The following is a 17730-nucleotide window of genomic DNA, read 5'->3' as shown; positions in this document are numbered from 1 at the left end:
TTGCATGATCACATGATTTAGCAACTCCGTCATTTAAGTCGGGCAGCTCTGTCATTGACCCTTCTTTTTTAGGGGAGACAACTAGTCACCAAAAAATCTTCCACCCCCCCCTCCAATTTTAGGGCACATGAAATACAATACAGGTGGCAACGATGCACACGGAGCAGCACATGCATCCAAGTCAATCAAAATGTTCCGTGTCACCAATCAGCCAACCCTCGCCTTTCTTATCCCACCAAACATCCACTTGGCAACGTCTAAGCCGTACATACCCCTAGATATTGTGCCCCACCAGGGCCTCTAGCTGGGAAACTACAAATCAGTCCCCCAATTACACGTGCAATCTCAATTGAATCTTCAAAAATTTAAAATTACAAGTAATGCTATTTCTCATCATCAAGATCAAAACTAGAGAATTAACATCTCTCGTTTAAAATTTTGAGACAGAAAAAAATTAAAAATTATAATGGATTGTCACACGTATCCTTTATTTTGTATTGATTTTGAATATCTTAATATAAACATCCAATTCATAGTTTTATTCTGTTTTTTTTTTTAAAAAAATAAATTCCATATATTTATATTATTATCTCAATCTCATATGAAATTGAAATGATTGAGTCATTTTATTAGGACCGGAAAGTGATTTACAAAAAAAAATTAAAAACTTATTCAACTCAATTATTAAAAAAAAATATAGGATTACACATTATTTTTGGAAAAATATGGGTAATTTTTAGATCATCAAGTTGAAAACATCTATATAATTTGAGGATTGATTTGGTAGTTTTCCCAAACCAAATATCCATGACTTGGAAAAATGAACTAATTACGACGTCATATTTCAGAAAGCTGTGGGGAAGGAGGTGGAGACGAGGAAGGAAAATCCTAACGCCTTTAACCTCCTCATAAATAAATACGCTAATCACACACAGAACGGATTTCTGCTACATTCAAATTAAAACCTGATTGGTCAAAGAAGACAGTGAAAAGCGATGGAAACAACGACGACGAAAACGACGAAGGTGAAGGTGAGGATAGTGGAGAGAGAAGGTGGTTCAGATGGAAGTAGTGGAAGCTGGGAGAGCAGTGGTGGTGGTGGAGGCGGCAGTGGTGGTGGTGGTGGCGGAGGAGGCAGTGGTGGTGGCGGAGGCGGCAGTGGTGGTGGTGGTGGTGGTGGCGGAGGAGGCAGTGGTGGTGGTGGTGGCGGAGGAGAAGAGAGGGGGATTTATGTGTATTCTGGCTGGGTTTATCATTTGGGGACGAACTCGATCGGGCGTCAGTATTGTCATTTGAGATTCTTGTTTATTAAAGGAAAATATGTTCAGATGTACAAGCGTGATCCTCAGGATCATCCTGGCATCGTATGCTTTCTTCTTTGCCTGCCTTTTTTCTTTATTGTTTTTTGCTGCCTTTTGTTTTGGCTCAAAGATCAAGAAAGTAAACGCTGCTTTTTTTGTGTGTGATTTTAATTTGATTCTTTTTTTATGTTATATATATTTTTATGGATTTAAGTTAAAAAAAAATGGAACTGATGTGTATTGGAGAAGGTTTGTTATTTTGAGCAGTTATGGTGGCGAGAAAAGAGTTATTTGATAATATCTGCAGGTGTTGATTTGAATGAAGTTAAAACACAAGTTGTAGGATTTTGTGGGTAAACTAAGGGTTGAAATGGGTTGATGGAACATTGGACTGAGAGAGGGTGGGAAGTGTTGTGGCTACTGGGTGGAAAGTTGAATATAGGTTTTGATAATTTTGCTAGGTTGATCTGAGTGCTGCCGTGGGGATGTTGGAGGCTTTGAGGTTTATAGATGTTGGAATTGCACCTGCGATGAGATTTGCTGTTGTAGATGTGGTTTTGCATTGAAAAATGGGAAGGGTAGTGGAATTTTAAGAACTTTCACTGAGGTTTTATGTAGCGTGTCTAAATTTCCCACCGAACTGGCAAAACCTGATAAAAATGTGATAGTAGGGTGCTAATGCACATTTCTTTGTCGTGAAAAATTCTCAAAATGTGTTCTGAAGTGGGAATTTTTCTCTTTGTTGTTTTTTTTTTCCTGTATTAGATTGGCAGTGTGAGGTAAAATGGTTTAACCTGGTGACTCAGACCCGAGGCTGAATGCATATTTTGATCCTGTCTACTTATGTCTTCTGATAAGAAACTCAAAAAATTGAGAACGAAGTAGGAAATTAAAATGCTTTTTCCAAGTGCATTAGAAATGTAGTTAATGAAGCTGATTTATTTGGTCTGAATTTGTTGTCTTGTTTGAAAATTTCTTTCTTGCGGTTTGCACAGCACCTAGTTTAGGCAATGATGGTTCTGCCTCTTTAGCCGCTTAGCCCGTTGGTTATTGTTATCTTTTGGCCTTTGTAACCTTTTTCCATTTTCTTTATACCGTTTCCTTCTTTTTCTGGGATTCTTTAGGAGGAGAATTTGTTTCCCATTGTGTATTATTTCTTGCAGTAACAGCCTCTTACTGAAAAATAATTATAAAATTCACCTGCCTATCTATGGTTATATTTCCCGTTTTTATTTTGTTCCTTGTTTTTGTAATGACCCTTCTTCTTCCATCGAAGGGGAGAAAAAGAGAAAACTGAGATCATGTAATTTTAAGCTTCCCATCTTGGTTTATTATGGCGCACAACAAGCACATTTTATACACAACAGATTTGTGTATCAACAAGTTTTTAAAGTGCACGGTCAATTTAAATGTGATTTCAAGTGTTCAATTTGATTCGTACTTAATTCTGACTCAACCTTTTTTTTTGGTCCAGAAACATATCAGGAAGGGTGTAATAGGGCCTACACTTAAGGTGGAGGAGCTAGGGCGTCGAAAAGTCAATCATGGGGTAAGAACCTTGTCAATCTATATGTCATGAGTACTTAGACAGTATTAAATGTCTTTTTGCTTCTTCATACTTTAAGACATCATTTGTTTTACGCTTCCTCTGTTGGTTTAGCCATTCTCCTCTTTCTTGAATAGCCTTTGAATCATGTCCAGTCATAAGCATGAGAAAATAATCTAGGCTAACTTTTTCTTTCCTTGAATGTAGGATATTTATGTTTTACGGTTTTACAATCGATTGGATGAGACAAAAAAAGGAGAAGTAAGTTACAGTTTTCATCTATAGTTTGCAAATTATTGGTGCAATTTCAAGATGGATTAGATATTTCAATGTGAAGTGGTAAAGATTGTTGGCGTTTTAGAATCCATGCTATGCACTGAACATATTCATTTATCTGTCGATTATGTGCTTTATTTTATTTTTTGTGATGATTGATTGTCTTGTGTCTGCTCGTTGTGATAATTTACCATACAGAATTTATAGTTGGCCTGCATGAAAGAAATATCAAATAAAGTGGCATTTGTGCCAGTTCACATGTTAGTTTCTTTCTCCATTTTCTCAATGCCAAGCAAATAAACAATGGATGGCCTCTCTTTAGGCATGCCATCTTCTACCTGTATCTTTTTTAATTGTCTGGATCTTAAAAAATGGATCCTAAAATAATGATTATATTGTACAATTTAAGTAATGATTCCAAGCCAACACTTCCATCTGTTTTACAACCCAGTAGACTCCACTGTTTTGTGTTCCCTATTTCACATTAAAGGCAGGTTTCTGGCTGTTAAGACTTTCTAAAGCTGTCAGTGATGCAAACTAATCAAACCTCAATTCACCAACGCTACATCCACTGTGTTGTCAATTGCTATTTAGCAGACATTTGTCTTTATTCAACTTCAGACCTCTTATGTTCTATTAAGCCATCTTACCCAACCTGGTTGTGAAGAAAAGCAGCCTCAAAGTTTTTAAGTTCTGACAATAACCTAAAACTTGCTCTTAGAAATTCCTTAGAAGCTGAGATCATCAATAATTATTAAACCCAATTCAAATTTTATTTGTCATAAAGAATAGAGTATACTCTAATAGCTTCCATTAGGAGAACCTGTGATTGCACACTCTAAGAAACCATCATTGCAAAATTCTGAAAAATAACTAGAATTGGAAATTTATTATGAAGAATATTCCTTCTTGAGCCTTTATCTAATTGGCATTCATACAAGAGCATTATGTGGAATTTCCCAGAAAGGCAACACATTCCAGGGGTTCACTGACATGTATTTATTAGTTCTCATCTTTTACTTACATGCAAAACATTCTTCTTTGTGCAATAAATATTGAGTGAGTTTGGAAGGAAAAATGGATTATTAAGTTCCAGAAAGATAGCTTTATAAGCTGAAAATGTCTTTCATAATTATATGCACAAATGCCTGTCCCGAGTATGTTACCTGATGCATGCCTGCATGTGGGATGCACTTATTGTCACACGCAATGCTACTGTTACGTCCCAGGGTGTAATCTTTAAAATCATGTGCTCTTGAGATGTTATTTGGAATCTGCATTTGGCTTGTGCTAAACCTGGTGGGCCCTTTCATTTGCAGGTTTTTTTAATAAAGTAAATTAGTTTTATTTTCAAATAATTCTTAGTTACGCTTTCCTTTATATGCCAGAAAGACTTACAACTAATTGCTTGTTTGTGCTTCAAGATTGCTTGTGCTACAGCTGGAGAGGTTAAACAATGGATGGAAGCATTTGATCAGGGGAAGCAACAGGTACAGGGAATTAGACTTGAACGTGGTGAATAATTGGTCCTGTGTTAATTTTATATAGAATATCAGAGGTGGTTTCACATATAAAATCATCATGGCAGAACCAATTATAACTGCATTATTTATTATATTGTGTTATTTTATTCAATTTGTTATGTTTGGTTTCCTTTCTGACAACTCAAAAGAAATACTTGGTCCTTGTCTTGAAAGTGGAACTTATTGTTTTTGTTTTGAAAAAATTGGTACTTTGTGTAAGTAATGTTAGATTCATCAAATTCTTCTCTTGTTTGGACCATCATAATATTCTTTTGGCAGGCTGAATTTGAACTTGCAAGAGGACTTAGTGCCAGAAACAAGCTGAACATGGAGACAGAGTATGCTTCCTACTTGTGGATCATCTTGTTCAAATCCTTGCCAATCTACTTTTGTGCTTGATTTTATATGAAAACTAGGGGAACTAATCACTTGTAGCCAGGTCTATAACACGACTCTAGGATAGCTTATAATTAATGCAGGTAGTCAAAAGAGGCATAGGTTTTCTTGGGTGTCACTCTAAATCTGTGGAATCATATTGGCAATGCTTTTGTTTTTTATTGTTAATTTCTATTCATATTTTTTGCTTGGTTCACTGCAGGATTTTATTGTCTGGTATTCTGGATGAATTATTATTGTTTGAAATCTCTTCTCTTTTGTTTTGCAAGGATTATCAATCTTGAAGGACATCGACCTAGAGTGAGGAGATATGCTTATGGATTGAAAAAGTTAATAAGAATAGGGCAAGGTAAGGTGTTACTCTCACTACTCATTAGCAAAACTGTTGCAACTCATTAGGCATTGGAGATTTTTCCAATTGTGCTATACAGTTTTCTTGTCCTGGACATGAATAATCAAAGTTAAGAGTGCGTATCTTAGTAAAGTGTGCATATCTTGTCATGGATTACTGCATGACATAGGCTTTGCAGGACTTCCAAGTGTTAATGTATTTCAATTTTCAAAGTAATGTTTTTTTGGCCACATCTGGAGTTGACTTGTATACAAGAGTGTGGCAACTTCTGGGATGTTTTGTGTTTGTGATGGTATGGATCTGACATAGAACTGTCTATAGTTCAAAGGTTATGGTGGGATTTTTGGTGCTTATGTGCATGATAGATATGTTACATCATAGAAATTTCAACTCTTACATAAATTTATCATGATGTTCAGCAAGAAATGAGCAAAATTGTAGTGAGCTTAATGAGCTCAAACCAGCCATTGCTACCCATGTCCACTATAAAAATTAAAATTAGAGGATTTATTTTTTGGTGAAGACCCATTTATCCTAGCAACGGAAAATTAAAAAAAAAAGTTGGTAAAATAAACCAGGAAAACAATTTCTTGGATGTGATGATGTCTGCTTGCATTTCTTAACATGCAGGAAGATTATAACATATGTTGCATTGATCATTATATGATTTGTCTGTGCCGTTGCCATGTTGTGTGTGTTCCTTTTGTTATAATCCTTTCTTGGTAAAATCCTATAACAACTTAATTTAAATATTTATCTTCGTTATAAGAAATTGGGAAAGTTTAATATTGGATGAATTGTATACCCCTTAAACATGCTAAGTGAATGTTTTATATCCTTCTATTTGGTGTTTACAAATATTGAATAAATTTGACTGTAAGAGTAATTTTTACAAATAAAATATTGATGATTTTTTTTCAAATTGCTTCAACTCTTGATGCCAATTTTATATTTTATACTAAGTAACCTATCAATATGTGTGCTATAGAAATACTTACTGGTATGGAATAATCTTTAGTTTTTTTTAAAAAAAAAAATTTAATTTGCTAGTTCTGTCTGTCTTTTGTTATTGACAGGTCCAGAAACACTTCTTCGGCAATCCTCAAGCTTGGCTGCTAAGGTTAGGCCTGATAGGTACTTTGAGGGTGAGGTTGGAGATGCAATCGACTTTCATCAATGGAAATGTGTTCGTACAGCTAATGGTACCTTTCTATTATGCAATTTTTATATTCTTGTTTCCAGGTGATGGTCATTTCTTTGTAGATGGTCCTCCCCAAAGCTCTTTCTTTCTCATTTTCTCTAGAGACTTTGACCATTCACTTGTTTTTTGTTCTAAATATAACATTTCATATTCTTCATGAACTTACTACTCGTAAATATCTCTATTAGTGTATGGATGTCCTAAATCCTTCATTTTGTATCCCAGATTCATATTTCTTATATGCCATTGATGAGATGGTACAGTTTATATGTGGTTAGGATTCTTTATTTGTCTTTAACTTTTTTGGATTAATTCTGGAGAAAAATGGACAACTTACTGTATAGTTTGTTTAAAATTATCATGGCATTTTTGCTGGCCTTAGGAGAAAAATATCAATGGGTTGCTCTCTTGGGAATGGCTAATATAACACTATTGAAACCTCTGAGCTTCTACAGAAGAATCACAAAAGATAAGGCAGGGATGAGATCTGTGTTCAATTTACTATTGCCCTCATAGGTATATTTTCAATGTGGATGATCCATACTATTGATAAGAATAGAATGCTACTAGTACTGATAGACTAAATGAGCAGGGGAAAGAAAATGTAAATTATTTATGTTTTGGGCATTCTCACAACTTATAAACATGTAGCTTGTGACTGCAATCTCTCAACAGTTGATGGTTACTGGGCCTGCTAAAACATGCAACAGAATCATTGTATTGGCATATAGTACACAAATAGATACTTGAGTATATTTCAAATATTGAGCAGAGCATGATAGGATAGGTTTTACGGGTTTGACATGAAATTTGTTAACTATACGTTCTTTTTCATTTCTAAATACTTCCTATTGCTGTGGTTTCAGGTGTTCGAATCTTTGAGGATGTGTCCAATTCCAAGGTTTTTGTTTCTTACTGTATCTGTTAGCCTTGATTGGAAAATGTTTTCTTGAATTCTTATGGAGAATTATCCTGGAAAACAATCTTCATTGTGATCTCTCTCTCTCTTCTGTAATAACATGAAAAATTGACTTTCATGGTTAGATTGTGAAAATTAAGATGGAAGATGTGAAGTTTGCTGTTGTGGGTGATTGAATTTGTATGTATCTGACTTAGGTGTCTATGTCTGTAATTTATCTTTGTTGCTCTTCATGTTATCAATGAACCGAATAAAAAGCCTCTAGTCTTAATCTGCTCTGATGCATTGGTAGTGTTTGTAGAATGGTAAAGGTGTTCTTGTGAAAGCTGTTAGTGTGATTGAGGCCAGTGCTGATACTGTTTTTGAAGTGATTTTGAACCTTGACCAACATCAAAGATATGAGTAAGTTTCTCGATTTTTCCTCTAGAGCTGTGTTAAATGATCATTAAATTTCTCTCTAATAATTCATTACAGGTGGGATATGTTGACAGGCGACTTGGAGCTGTTAGATTCTTATGATGGACACTATGATATTGTCTATGGGACATGTGATTCCAATTATCTTTCCCGGTAATGTCTTCAGGCTGGATTGTTAATGCATTTTGCAAAATGTATAAAGTCTCTTTTTTTGGTTGCTGGTTTGCTGCTAAAAAGACCCTGCCTCTGAAAGAAAACATTTCTTCTCTCATTATTTTCTTCTTCGAGTGTGCATGTAATCTTTCTGCAATGATTAGAAATTAAATACCATGGTCTATTTCTATTTTTTCGTCTTTGTTTCCATTGCAGTCTGGATTTAACTGGCTAACTAAACCCTTCCTAGTAAATGAATGGAGCTGGAAATAGTAACTAAATGGCTTAAATACTTAAACTCGCATGTTGCACATGTTGTTATACCGAGAAACTTGTGTGTGCTATTTTATCATCGTCATTGCACATGTTGCTGCAGGACAAGTATATAGTTTTATATTTTAAGCATATGTGATCTAAACCAAATTTAAACCATAAAGTGCAACCGGCTTGGACACATGTTAAACTTTGAAACAACAACTATGCCACCTTTATAAGTAATTATTTGTACTTAAAGAAACCATGCCGTTGCTGTGCTTTGCATATCATAGTATTCTTAAGCTTCTTGTACACAATTGACTTTTAAATCTTGCACTCGTAATGATTTTTCCTTATTATTATTATTTAACATCATGATTCATGAGGCACTAGTAATTAAAGTAAGAGTTGCTACAATAGTAGTTTTAACTGCATCATGCTTCTTATTTCATCACTCAGAACTTACTTGTTAGACAACCTGTTCCACAGGTGGAAATCAAATAGAGATTTTGTCTTCTCTAGGCAATGGTTTCATGGACAAGACGGAACATACAGTAAGCAAATATAATTAACTGATTTACAGTTGCTTGTCATTAGGTGCAATGCTATGTGATATGCCGCAAATTTTTTAGACCAGGTGAACTAAACCCTCCCTTTATCTGGTAATGTCTGGGACTGCCCCTTTTACATCTAGGAGAACTAAGTCTCCTGATCTGCACCCTGCATTCTCTCTCTGTCCCAAAATTTGTCACTACTGCACTGCCATGTTAGAAGAAGATGCATAACGATGCTTAGATCATTGGCTGCATGCATAGATCAAGTTGCTTTTCAAGTCTTAGACAATAGGAGTCATACTTGGCCTATATTTGTTGGATTAATTTAACATCATCACAAGTTAATATGCTTGTTGAATTACCACTAAACATTATGGTACCTGCTTGAAGAATGGTCAATAGTCCAATATAATGTGAATCATGCCGTTATCTTTTCTGAGAATCTATAGTTAGATTCTTTCTTTGATTTTTTTTTCAACTTTCTTCTATAATTCATTAAATCAATTTCACTTGCCACCTATGCTGTTGGCTGACATATTTCTGTTTATTTCTGAAGCAATTTTGCAACTTCCTGCTGTGCATAAGGAGCGACCTCCAAGATCTGGATATCAGCGGGAGAAAATCAACCGTAAGTGGATTCATCTTTTAAAATGCTACGTTTTCATAATATCTGAACCATTTGGAAGTGATTATTGGCTCACAAATATTACCATTATCAAGGAACTAGACAGTAAATTGGGTTTAATATGATGTATTCAGCAGGGGATGGGATCTAAATATTTAAAAGTTAAATGAAGCAGGTGTATCTCTCTAGCTTCAGTTAAATATATTTGTGTTGATGCAAGGATATACTGTTCCATTATTCCTCTCTGTTCAAAATTTAAATCTTTTGGATTACATTATCGGACCTTGTTGTGAACGTCAAATAATTCAGTCGCCTTGCTTGCTATTTATATTATCTTGTGGTGCATTTCTATATCCATGCAGATAATGAAGCTTCTTTTTTCTGGTCATCTCTGATTGTTTTGTGTTAGGTTTCAGTTTCACATGCAAGCTTATCATCTGCAATAATAAATGAAAAACTATCAACTGCCTTCATTGATTTGCTGTTTTCTGTTGATCTGTATTATTCATGAGTTGTAGCTTCTACATGGGAGATTAGAGATTTAAAGGCACCCATGGAGTCAAATACAGCAAGATGTCTTGTGATGCAAATGTTAGAGATACAAGAAGCAGGATGGTGCAGATGGAAGAAAAGTCGTGGCTCAAAGTTTGAGAAGACTATTTCTTTTGCATTATTATCTCAAGTGGAAGGTTTGGTTTTGATCCTTTCCTTATCTGGTATATGCTGTGATAAAAAGTCTTCCTTTTAGGCCATCTAACATATATTGCCTCAGCCTAGTGAGGTCTGTGAGAGATTTCAGGAAGTTCTGTCATCGGAACTCCAACCCATGATACGATTCTTGATCAACTGAGAAACCAGCTTCTCTGGTCTCTAGACTACAAGTTTGGCAAGAACTAACAAGGGTCATTGCGTCTTCACATGTCTATTATTTACTTATTTATGTTTGGACCATAACTTCTATAAATTGGTCATCGATCAAGTTTAGGAATCACTTTGTTGTTGGCAACTAACATTTTTGTGATGTTATCTCGTCTCCCTAAGTGTTTATACCTTATCCTTCTTTGCAAGCCTTTCTCCTCTCCTTCTAAATATGCTCTTTGTGCATCCAGAATCCTGCTTGTTTAATTGAATAGCTATTAGAACGTAGGTAATATTTTATCCCAATTATATAAAATAGCAGCCTTCCTGGCAGTGAAATGATTGGCAATGTGTGCTTTTGTCTAATTTTGAAAGGGTTTGCTTGGAATTAGTGGATTGATTTGTTGATACTATGGCACAACTGCCAAACTGTTTCTTGCTGAAAATCAAATGTGACAATTCGTTCTCATCATACAGATTATTCCTTTGAGACTAGGAGAGGTGTTACCTATAAAATAAAATTATTTATCGTTCAGTATAAGCAAAGATGAAAGTTTATTATGAAAACCCAGGTATGGTATGTGAGACATTGAAATTTCAAGAAATGTCATGTTCTTCCAAACAATATTAAAAGTAAATCCTATGAAATTAGGCTGCTGTAATTCTCTCCATTATCTTAATCATACTGGTGGTTAAATACTCTTGGTTCATTGTCAATCAGGTCTGAAAGAATATATTTCAGCAAATCCAGCATTCAAATTTGAACATTCCACTACAGTCATCAATTCTAGAATTTCTGATGGTGCCATCTCTAGCAGTGAATATGAGGATTCTGAAGTGCAAGATGAGTTTTACGATGCAATGGCTGATGACTCATCATCATCAGAAGAAGAAGAAGAAGAGAGCGATGATGACCATGAAAAGGTCAAGGTTATTTTAGAGTACTTTTGATGTCTCATTTATAGTTTATAGTTGAACCCAACTTTCTTATAGATAGCAATCGAAATTCTAAAGAACTCCTGAGCTGAAAGACATCTCTCTTATGGCAGGGAGTGAAAGTTAAACTGAGGAATGTTTCATGGGCCATCACAGGCTTGGCATTGAAGCGAGCTCCAGGTCCTTTCTCTTCTGGATGATAATAACCTTACCGGTCCTTGGTTGCTATTTCTTTCACATTGTTGTTACTCTTTTAGTGGCTTGAAAATTATCTCCGTTCCCAATAATAGTAGATATTTTGCCTTCTTGGTATACAAGTAAAGCTTTACTTTTGGTGATAAAATTGTATACATCGATTGTCTTATTTCCAGTGTAGTTGACTTAAATGAGGAGAAAATGGAAAAGGGAAATAGTGTTTAGGATCATACTTTTGTCTGTGCTTCAGTAAGTGCTAAGTCTTAGCTGACAACTGATGTCTTTTTCCCTTTCTGCTGTATAGTCTCAGTATTGCTCTATTTCAAATGCAGTTACAGATGCAAGCAAGGACTTGGATCCATGTATAGCTCCAATCAATATTGATCCAAGCCAATTTCATTGTTCTCTCAACAAAGGAAAGGATGAAAATGATTCAAACTGTTGGACTTCTCCAAGCGGCACAGGATTTATGGTTAGAGGAAAGACTTATCTAAAAGATAGCTCTAAGGTGGGTTCTTCTTTCTTTTCGATACATTCTTAACAATATCTTATTTATCATATTATAATGTCAAAATGAAAGGGATTGCTTATTTGCTATGTGTGTTTGTGCTGCATGTTTTGCATTTAAATGCATGTTGGAGGTTGTGTTGTCTCATTCAACGAGACTGATAGTTTATGGATTAGTAATTGAGTTGATGATGAAGACCATCACATTCTCTTTTGAATATTAAATACTGATTTGTTAGAAACACTATTGTTTACCTGGATCAAAATGTCATGCATAACCTTTTTGCAGGTAATGGGAGGAGATCCCCTTCTCAAGCTCATTTCAGTTGACTGGTTCAAGGTTGACAAGGCCATAGATGGGATTTCACTTCATCCCAGGTGTCTGGTGCAGGTACTGTAGGTTAATTTTTGGTTTCTCGTAACTGATATAGTTAGGAAAAATTGTGAAACTAATCCTTCTCACTTTTATACGTGGACTCATATGTACTTAATAGCTATAAATTCTGATTGGGAACCCTGTTTTGCTTGATAGTCTGATATATGCCTATTTAATAGCTCCCTCCCTTGAAGCTATGAAATTTGATTAGGAAATTGAAATGCTTGAAAAATGTATTTGTAGATTTGAACATTTCATATTCACCATGGTCTAAGAACAGTCTACTCTTTAAAATTATTTTAGAGTACATTTTTTCAAATCACGCCCAGTATTTAGATAGAACAATCTTGCAACTCTCTCTGTTATGTGATTATTCATATCTTAGTGGACAGTTTCAAGCTGTCTCTGAAAAGTTATAGTAACTTCATATCTAAGCTTAAGATTTCATTGCTTGATTTCTGCTGGAATCAAATAATCTCTTGGTTTTCTACTCTTTTTTTCCACCATGGATGATGACTTGTCTTGTTACAGTGTGTGTTAACTTTCTTCTATTAATAATACCTCACCTTTATCTGAAAAGGAGGTGTGGTTCTGCCCTTAAAAAGATATATAGTTCTATGTAATTTGAGTGGCCATTTATCCAATGATTGCACCTTTTCAATTTCAGACTGAAGCTGGAAAAAAGCTCCCCTTCGTTCTGGTCATCAATCTCCAGGTATGCAAAAGAATGCATTCCAATCTCGTTCAATTTGATATGTTTTAAAGTGTCAAGAACTTGGAAGTTAGAAGTTAATGTGTTGTCTGTGATAAACCATTATTACAATGCCTGCCATATGCAAGTTTCACATTAGTTACATATATTATATAAAAATTCATAGTTGCCTCTGGGTTTATAAATATGGTGTGAATTTCCAAATGCATGCATTCCAATCTCCATTTTGCTAATTTTCATTCTATACAAAATACTCTTACCCTAATCTGGAACCGTGTTGACTATATGAATTCTTCTCCCCAATTTTCATTCTGCACCATATTTTCAGTTGGAGACAAAGCCTGCAAAGAACACAGCCTTTTATTTTAGGTATCATAGCTTTACAAGTTATTATAGGTCATTATAAAAAGACTGAAACTGATCAAGAAAAATAGAGACTGGAATATGCCTAATCGTATGTAGCCTCTATACTTTAGAGGATGAAGATGATTTTGGATTTATTAGGCTTGATGAATGTCATTGACCATCATTAACTTTTAGTATTTTAAGATATTCTCTGATTTTAGAAGGTACATCATCTTTCAAAAAAAGCATGTGGTCATTCTTTTTTCTGTTTCAGATTCCATCAAAACCAAACTACAGTTTGGTTCTCTACTATGCTGCAGACAGGCCAATAAACAAAAGTTCTTTGTTGGGTAAATTTGTTGATGGGACAGACTTGTTTCGGGATTCAAGATTCAAATTAATTCCTAGCATCGTTGAGGTATTCCATCCCATTAAGATTATTACTAACATTGGTGGCTTTTTCCCTGTTTTGCCTTTAATATGTGGAGGCAGCTCATTGCTCTTTGAAATTAATAGGGATATTGGATGGTCAAGCGCGCAGTTGGAACAAAAGCTTGCCTATTGGGGAAAGCAGTAACCTGCAAGTACCTCAGACAAGATAATTTTCTAGAGGTAATATTTTCTCATACTTTTACTGCATCAGATGCAGTAGACACTTTACTTGAGATCATTCAGGATATATAATGAATTTAACTAAAACGCTTTTCTTTGGTTGTGTTTCTGGTAACCAGATTGTGGGTTGATAATTAACATGGTATCCTTGTTCATGTTTTGGAAAATATTTTGGTTTGTTTCACAAATGCATGTTCTTGTACTTGGGGGAAAAATGCATATATACTGATTTTACTAGCAGGTAATATGGTTCGGTTGTGAGTTTCTTGGGGCTTATTTGATCATTTAATCAGATAATTAGAACATTCATTCCGATTCATTTTTCTTATTTTGGATGGATAGGCAAGCATAAGCATATTTGTTGCATGCTATAATGCTTTTCTCCTGTTGTTCCTTTAACTTACTGTTTTTATGCTAAAACTTCTGTTTTGTAGATTGCTGTTGATATTGGCTCATCATCTGTGGCAAGAGGGGTCATTGGTCTTGTCCTTGGATATGTCACAAGCTTAGTTGTTGAACTTGCAATTTTGATAGAGGTTTGGACCGCTGTTAAATCACCCTTCCTTTTCTGTTCATAGCGCAATCTTGCCTAGCTATGTCACAAGATTATTGCACTAGCAACCTAGATGGCCTCCATGATAAAAAAAGAAAATACATTTATTTAAGTTAAAAGTACCTTATGGATTGGCCCAACTAAAACTTAGGCTGGCTCCAATTTCTCTTTATGATGGTACTCCCTGCCAGCTGACAGATCAGTCACCTGATTGGACACTTGAAACGATGCTAGTTATAGAGCTCATGGTTTGAGACAAGTCCAAGGATCTAATGGCTGAAAACATGCGATTTATGATATACATGTGTAAACCCAGTTTTGTTTCCTTTTCAAATGTTAACTACTCACTTTGGGCTTTGTTATGCAGCCATATTGATAATCCTTTTGTTATTCCTTCTCCTTGTGCCAGTAATTTTGGTTCATCTGCTGCCGGTTATTCTAGTTCTATTTATGATTTATTTGAAAGAGTACTAGGGATGCAATGTGCAACATTAAATGACCATAGTTGTGTCCAGCATAGTTGTGTATGTTATAGTTATAATGTCACTAATGGTAATCCTGTGCTGACATAGTCTAAGTGAATCTTCATGTATGATTTCTGAATTGTTAACTTAATCCAACTCGCATGATCCTGACTCCGGAGTACATGCATGTGATAATCAACTTGATATTGAATCTAGCTGTTTTCCCAGGCAAAAGAGGAGGCAGATCTGCCCGAGTATATTCTCGGGACCGTCCGGCTAAATCGTCTAAGGATCGACACAGCAGTACCTTTGGAGGTTTAAGGTTTTCAATTGTCAACATTCTCCATTCATTGTATTCCTGTGATCAATGCTGTTATTTTTGGGGCTTTGCTCGCTCTGATATCTCTGATCCGGTAAAAGATCGCAGCAGACATGTTATAGTGCTTTGTTTAGATGTATTTATAACACATGGACAGATGGATAAATGGGTTTCTACATGGTGAGCTATAAGCGCAGTTGAAGATTGATCAGGTGTGAAAGATCCCACATAAGTTTGGTTTGGTAGGATTTACAAGGAGAATTAAACTTGAGTTGATGCTCAGCCTTTTACCAGAATCGCTCATTTGATTGTCGGATTGGAAAACTAGTGGTCGAGTATCTGCAAACTGGGTAAGTGTGCTGGTAGATACCATCTTGTATCCAAATTATTCAGCTCTTAATTTGTCAGAATGCCATTTTTTTAATTAAAAAAAACATCTAATTTATTTGCAACTCATGGATCGTGCTTTGCCAAGGTAAAGAAAACAGGAATTTGTGTTACCAAACAAAAATGGACTGGTTGTTCTCTTTTGTTGCTTGTGGCATGGACCGTATGGTTGAGGTTATGTTGTTGAAGTCCTCAGTTCGTCCTTCACATCAAAATGTAGGGCATGCTCAAAACCTCACCAGCCGTGTATTTCTGGAACAATAGACACTGTTAATCCATAATTGGTCGAAGCAGATTTGATGCTTTATGGTGCTATAGCAAACAAAAACAGTAAAGAGGAAAGAATTGTTGAAGAAGTGATGTGAATCAAAGGAGTGTCCTTTTTCTCCAATCACTTTACCAACTCCACCCACCTTTATTTAATACTTTATTCCCAAATGCATGCCATGCTTTATGATTGATTGACGTCTTCTGCTTGTAGAATGTTTCTTTTATGTTTTGCTCATTAGTTTCCGCACCAGCCCTTTCTCTTTGTTTTTAGTATGTTTTTTTTTTAAAAAAAAAAAAAACACCACATGCCATTCATTTAAAAAATATATATTTAGTAAATGCTGTCAAAAATAACATAGCTCATAAGATTGCGTTGTTTCCAATAGATGACAAGGTGTGTAGTGATTAAAAATCAGGGTTAACAAGCTTTAAGATCATAGTCCTGAGCTATAAAAAAAATTATTAGAAAAAATTCTTTAATTTCCTGGTTTTTTATTAGAAGTTTTAATAATAATTTTTTTTATAAAATAAGTTAAGACACCTCTATTTATATTAGTTTTAAAATCTTTAATTAAAAAGAACTTCTAATTAAAATTTACTAAATTAATAAAATTCATCTGGGGATTTCCAAATACCAATTAAAAATAAGTAACTAAAATCTAAAATTAAAACAACTTCAACCTTCATATTAAATGATTTTGGTTTTCTGGGTTTTTTTTTTTTGTGAATATCTCTTCGTGCTTGGTTTTATAACCTTAAAAATTAAAAAATATATATATATTTGTAGGTTACATCATTCCCATCAACTGAACATGTTAAAAATCTAAAAAATTGTGAAAGCTGCTTTGTTTTCAAGAGCATAACCCTTAAGCTATATTATTTTCTCAATTATATGTTACTATATGTTTCACTCTTTCCATATTTAGCCACTATAGAATGTCAAACCTATCCATATTTTCTTCCGTTACTGGTAATTTGTTCAAGATTCCAAATGGTCCTTTCTGCTTTTCTTGTAGCGTGCTCCTGTGAGAAAGAAGAGGAGGGGCTCAATTACCCCTAAAGAAGGATATTTATGGCAGTATTTTCTTATAATCTTGTTGCATTAAGAAGTCAAATCAAAGCATGAGCTCCTCCCTGCTCTTTTGACTGCTAATAATGGGAATCCAATTCATTCAATCGAGTGAGCATTTCTTTTCCTTAAAAGATGTGTTCGCCACAGCCCTCGAGACCACACGGTCGGTGGGTGTCCTTTTCATCCATGTCTGGAGAGAAATCTCTCTCCCTTATCTCTCTGAACCATCGTGTTCTTTCCTTTCAGCAAGTGTTTCTTCTTTTATGCTGTGATCACATATAGTGAATTCCTTGGTTTAATTATAGATGCGTGATGGCATAGCTCTGTTCTTGCTATACTCAGTCTGTCGATTCAAAAGGCACCCAGCTGAAACATACCTTCTCTTTCGAATGTGTGTGGGAGCATCGTTAAATCATATAATTTAATATATTTTCAAGGGAAAAACTGTGGCTGAAATTTGCAGAACCAACGCAATTATGCAATGTTTTCAGACCCTTTCATCCATTTTCATAATTGTTCGGGATTGATCATAAGGTGGTGAGCGTGCATTACGTTTTTACATGGTGAAAAGACTTAGAAAAGAAGAGGAATAAGAAGAAGAGAAAA

The 17730-nt window shown here is 35.1% G+C and overlaps 1 protein-coding gene across 3 annotated transcripts; it reads left to right on the top strand.

Moving 5' to 3' along the window:
• Nucleotides 1-829: 829 nt before the first annotated feature.
• On the top strand, nt 830-16243 carry LOC133673732 (protein ENHANCED DISEASE RESISTANCE 2-like). Of its 3 annotated transcripts, XR_009835049.1 has the most exons (23): nt 831-1364; nt 2776-2850; nt 3055-3108; nt 4548-4613; nt 4926-4984; nt 5312-5391; nt 6471-6596; nt 7462-7496; nt 7816-7916; nt 7989-8084; nt 8829-8893; nt 9450-9521; nt 10037-10207; nt 11098-11300; nt 11426-11492; nt 11840-12015; nt 12304-12405; nt 13058-13105; nt 13722-13865; nt 13964-14059; nt 14494-14595; nt 15305-15745; nt 16003-16243. XR_009835049.1 is itself a non-coding variant. In XM_062094607.1 (22 exons), the coding sequence occupies exons 1-22, from the start codon at nt 996-998 to the stop codon at nt 15395-15397; spliced, it is 2394 nt and encodes a 797-aa protein (XP_061950591.1). In that variant the 5' UTR covers nt 830-995; the 3' UTR covers nt 15398-15847. The 3 variants fall into 3 exon arrangements, 2 of the variants coding, with proteins under 2 accessions (XP_061950591.1, XP_061950590.1); XM_062094607.1 differs by lacking the exon at nt 16003-16243 and having other exon boundaries at nt 830-1364; nt 11846-12015; nt 15305-15847; XM_062094606.1 differs by lacking the exon at nt 16003-16243 and having other exon boundaries at nt 15305-15847.
• The last annotated feature ends 1487 nt before the right edge of the window (nt 16244-17730 follow it).

This window comes from Populus nigra, chromosome 15 (genome assembly GCF_951802175.1).
Source record: "Populus nigra chromosome 15, ddPopNigr1.1, whole genome shotgun sequence".
Lineage (NCBI taxonomy): Eukaryota > Viridiplantae > Streptophyta > Magnoliopsida > Malpighiales > Salicaceae > Populus > Populus nigra.
The sequence above is the reverse complement of the archived record's forward strand: the minus strand, read 5'-3'. Positions and strand labels throughout refer to the sequence as shown.

Excerpts from the sequence above, each read along its gene's own strand:
- LOC133673732 (XM_062094606.1), top strand. The coding sequence starts at position 996 with ATGGAAACAACGACGACGAAAACGACGAAGGTGAAGGTGAGGATAGTG. Across the intron at positions 8,085-8,828 it reads GATTCCAATTATCTTTCCCG|GTGGAAATCAAATAGAGATT; the intron begins GTAATGTCTTCA and ends CCTGTTCCACAG. Across the intron at positions 12,406-13,057 it reads ATCCCAGGTGTCTGGTGCAG|ACTGAAGCTGGAAAAAAGCT; the intron begins GTACTGTAGGTT and ends TTTCAATTTCAG.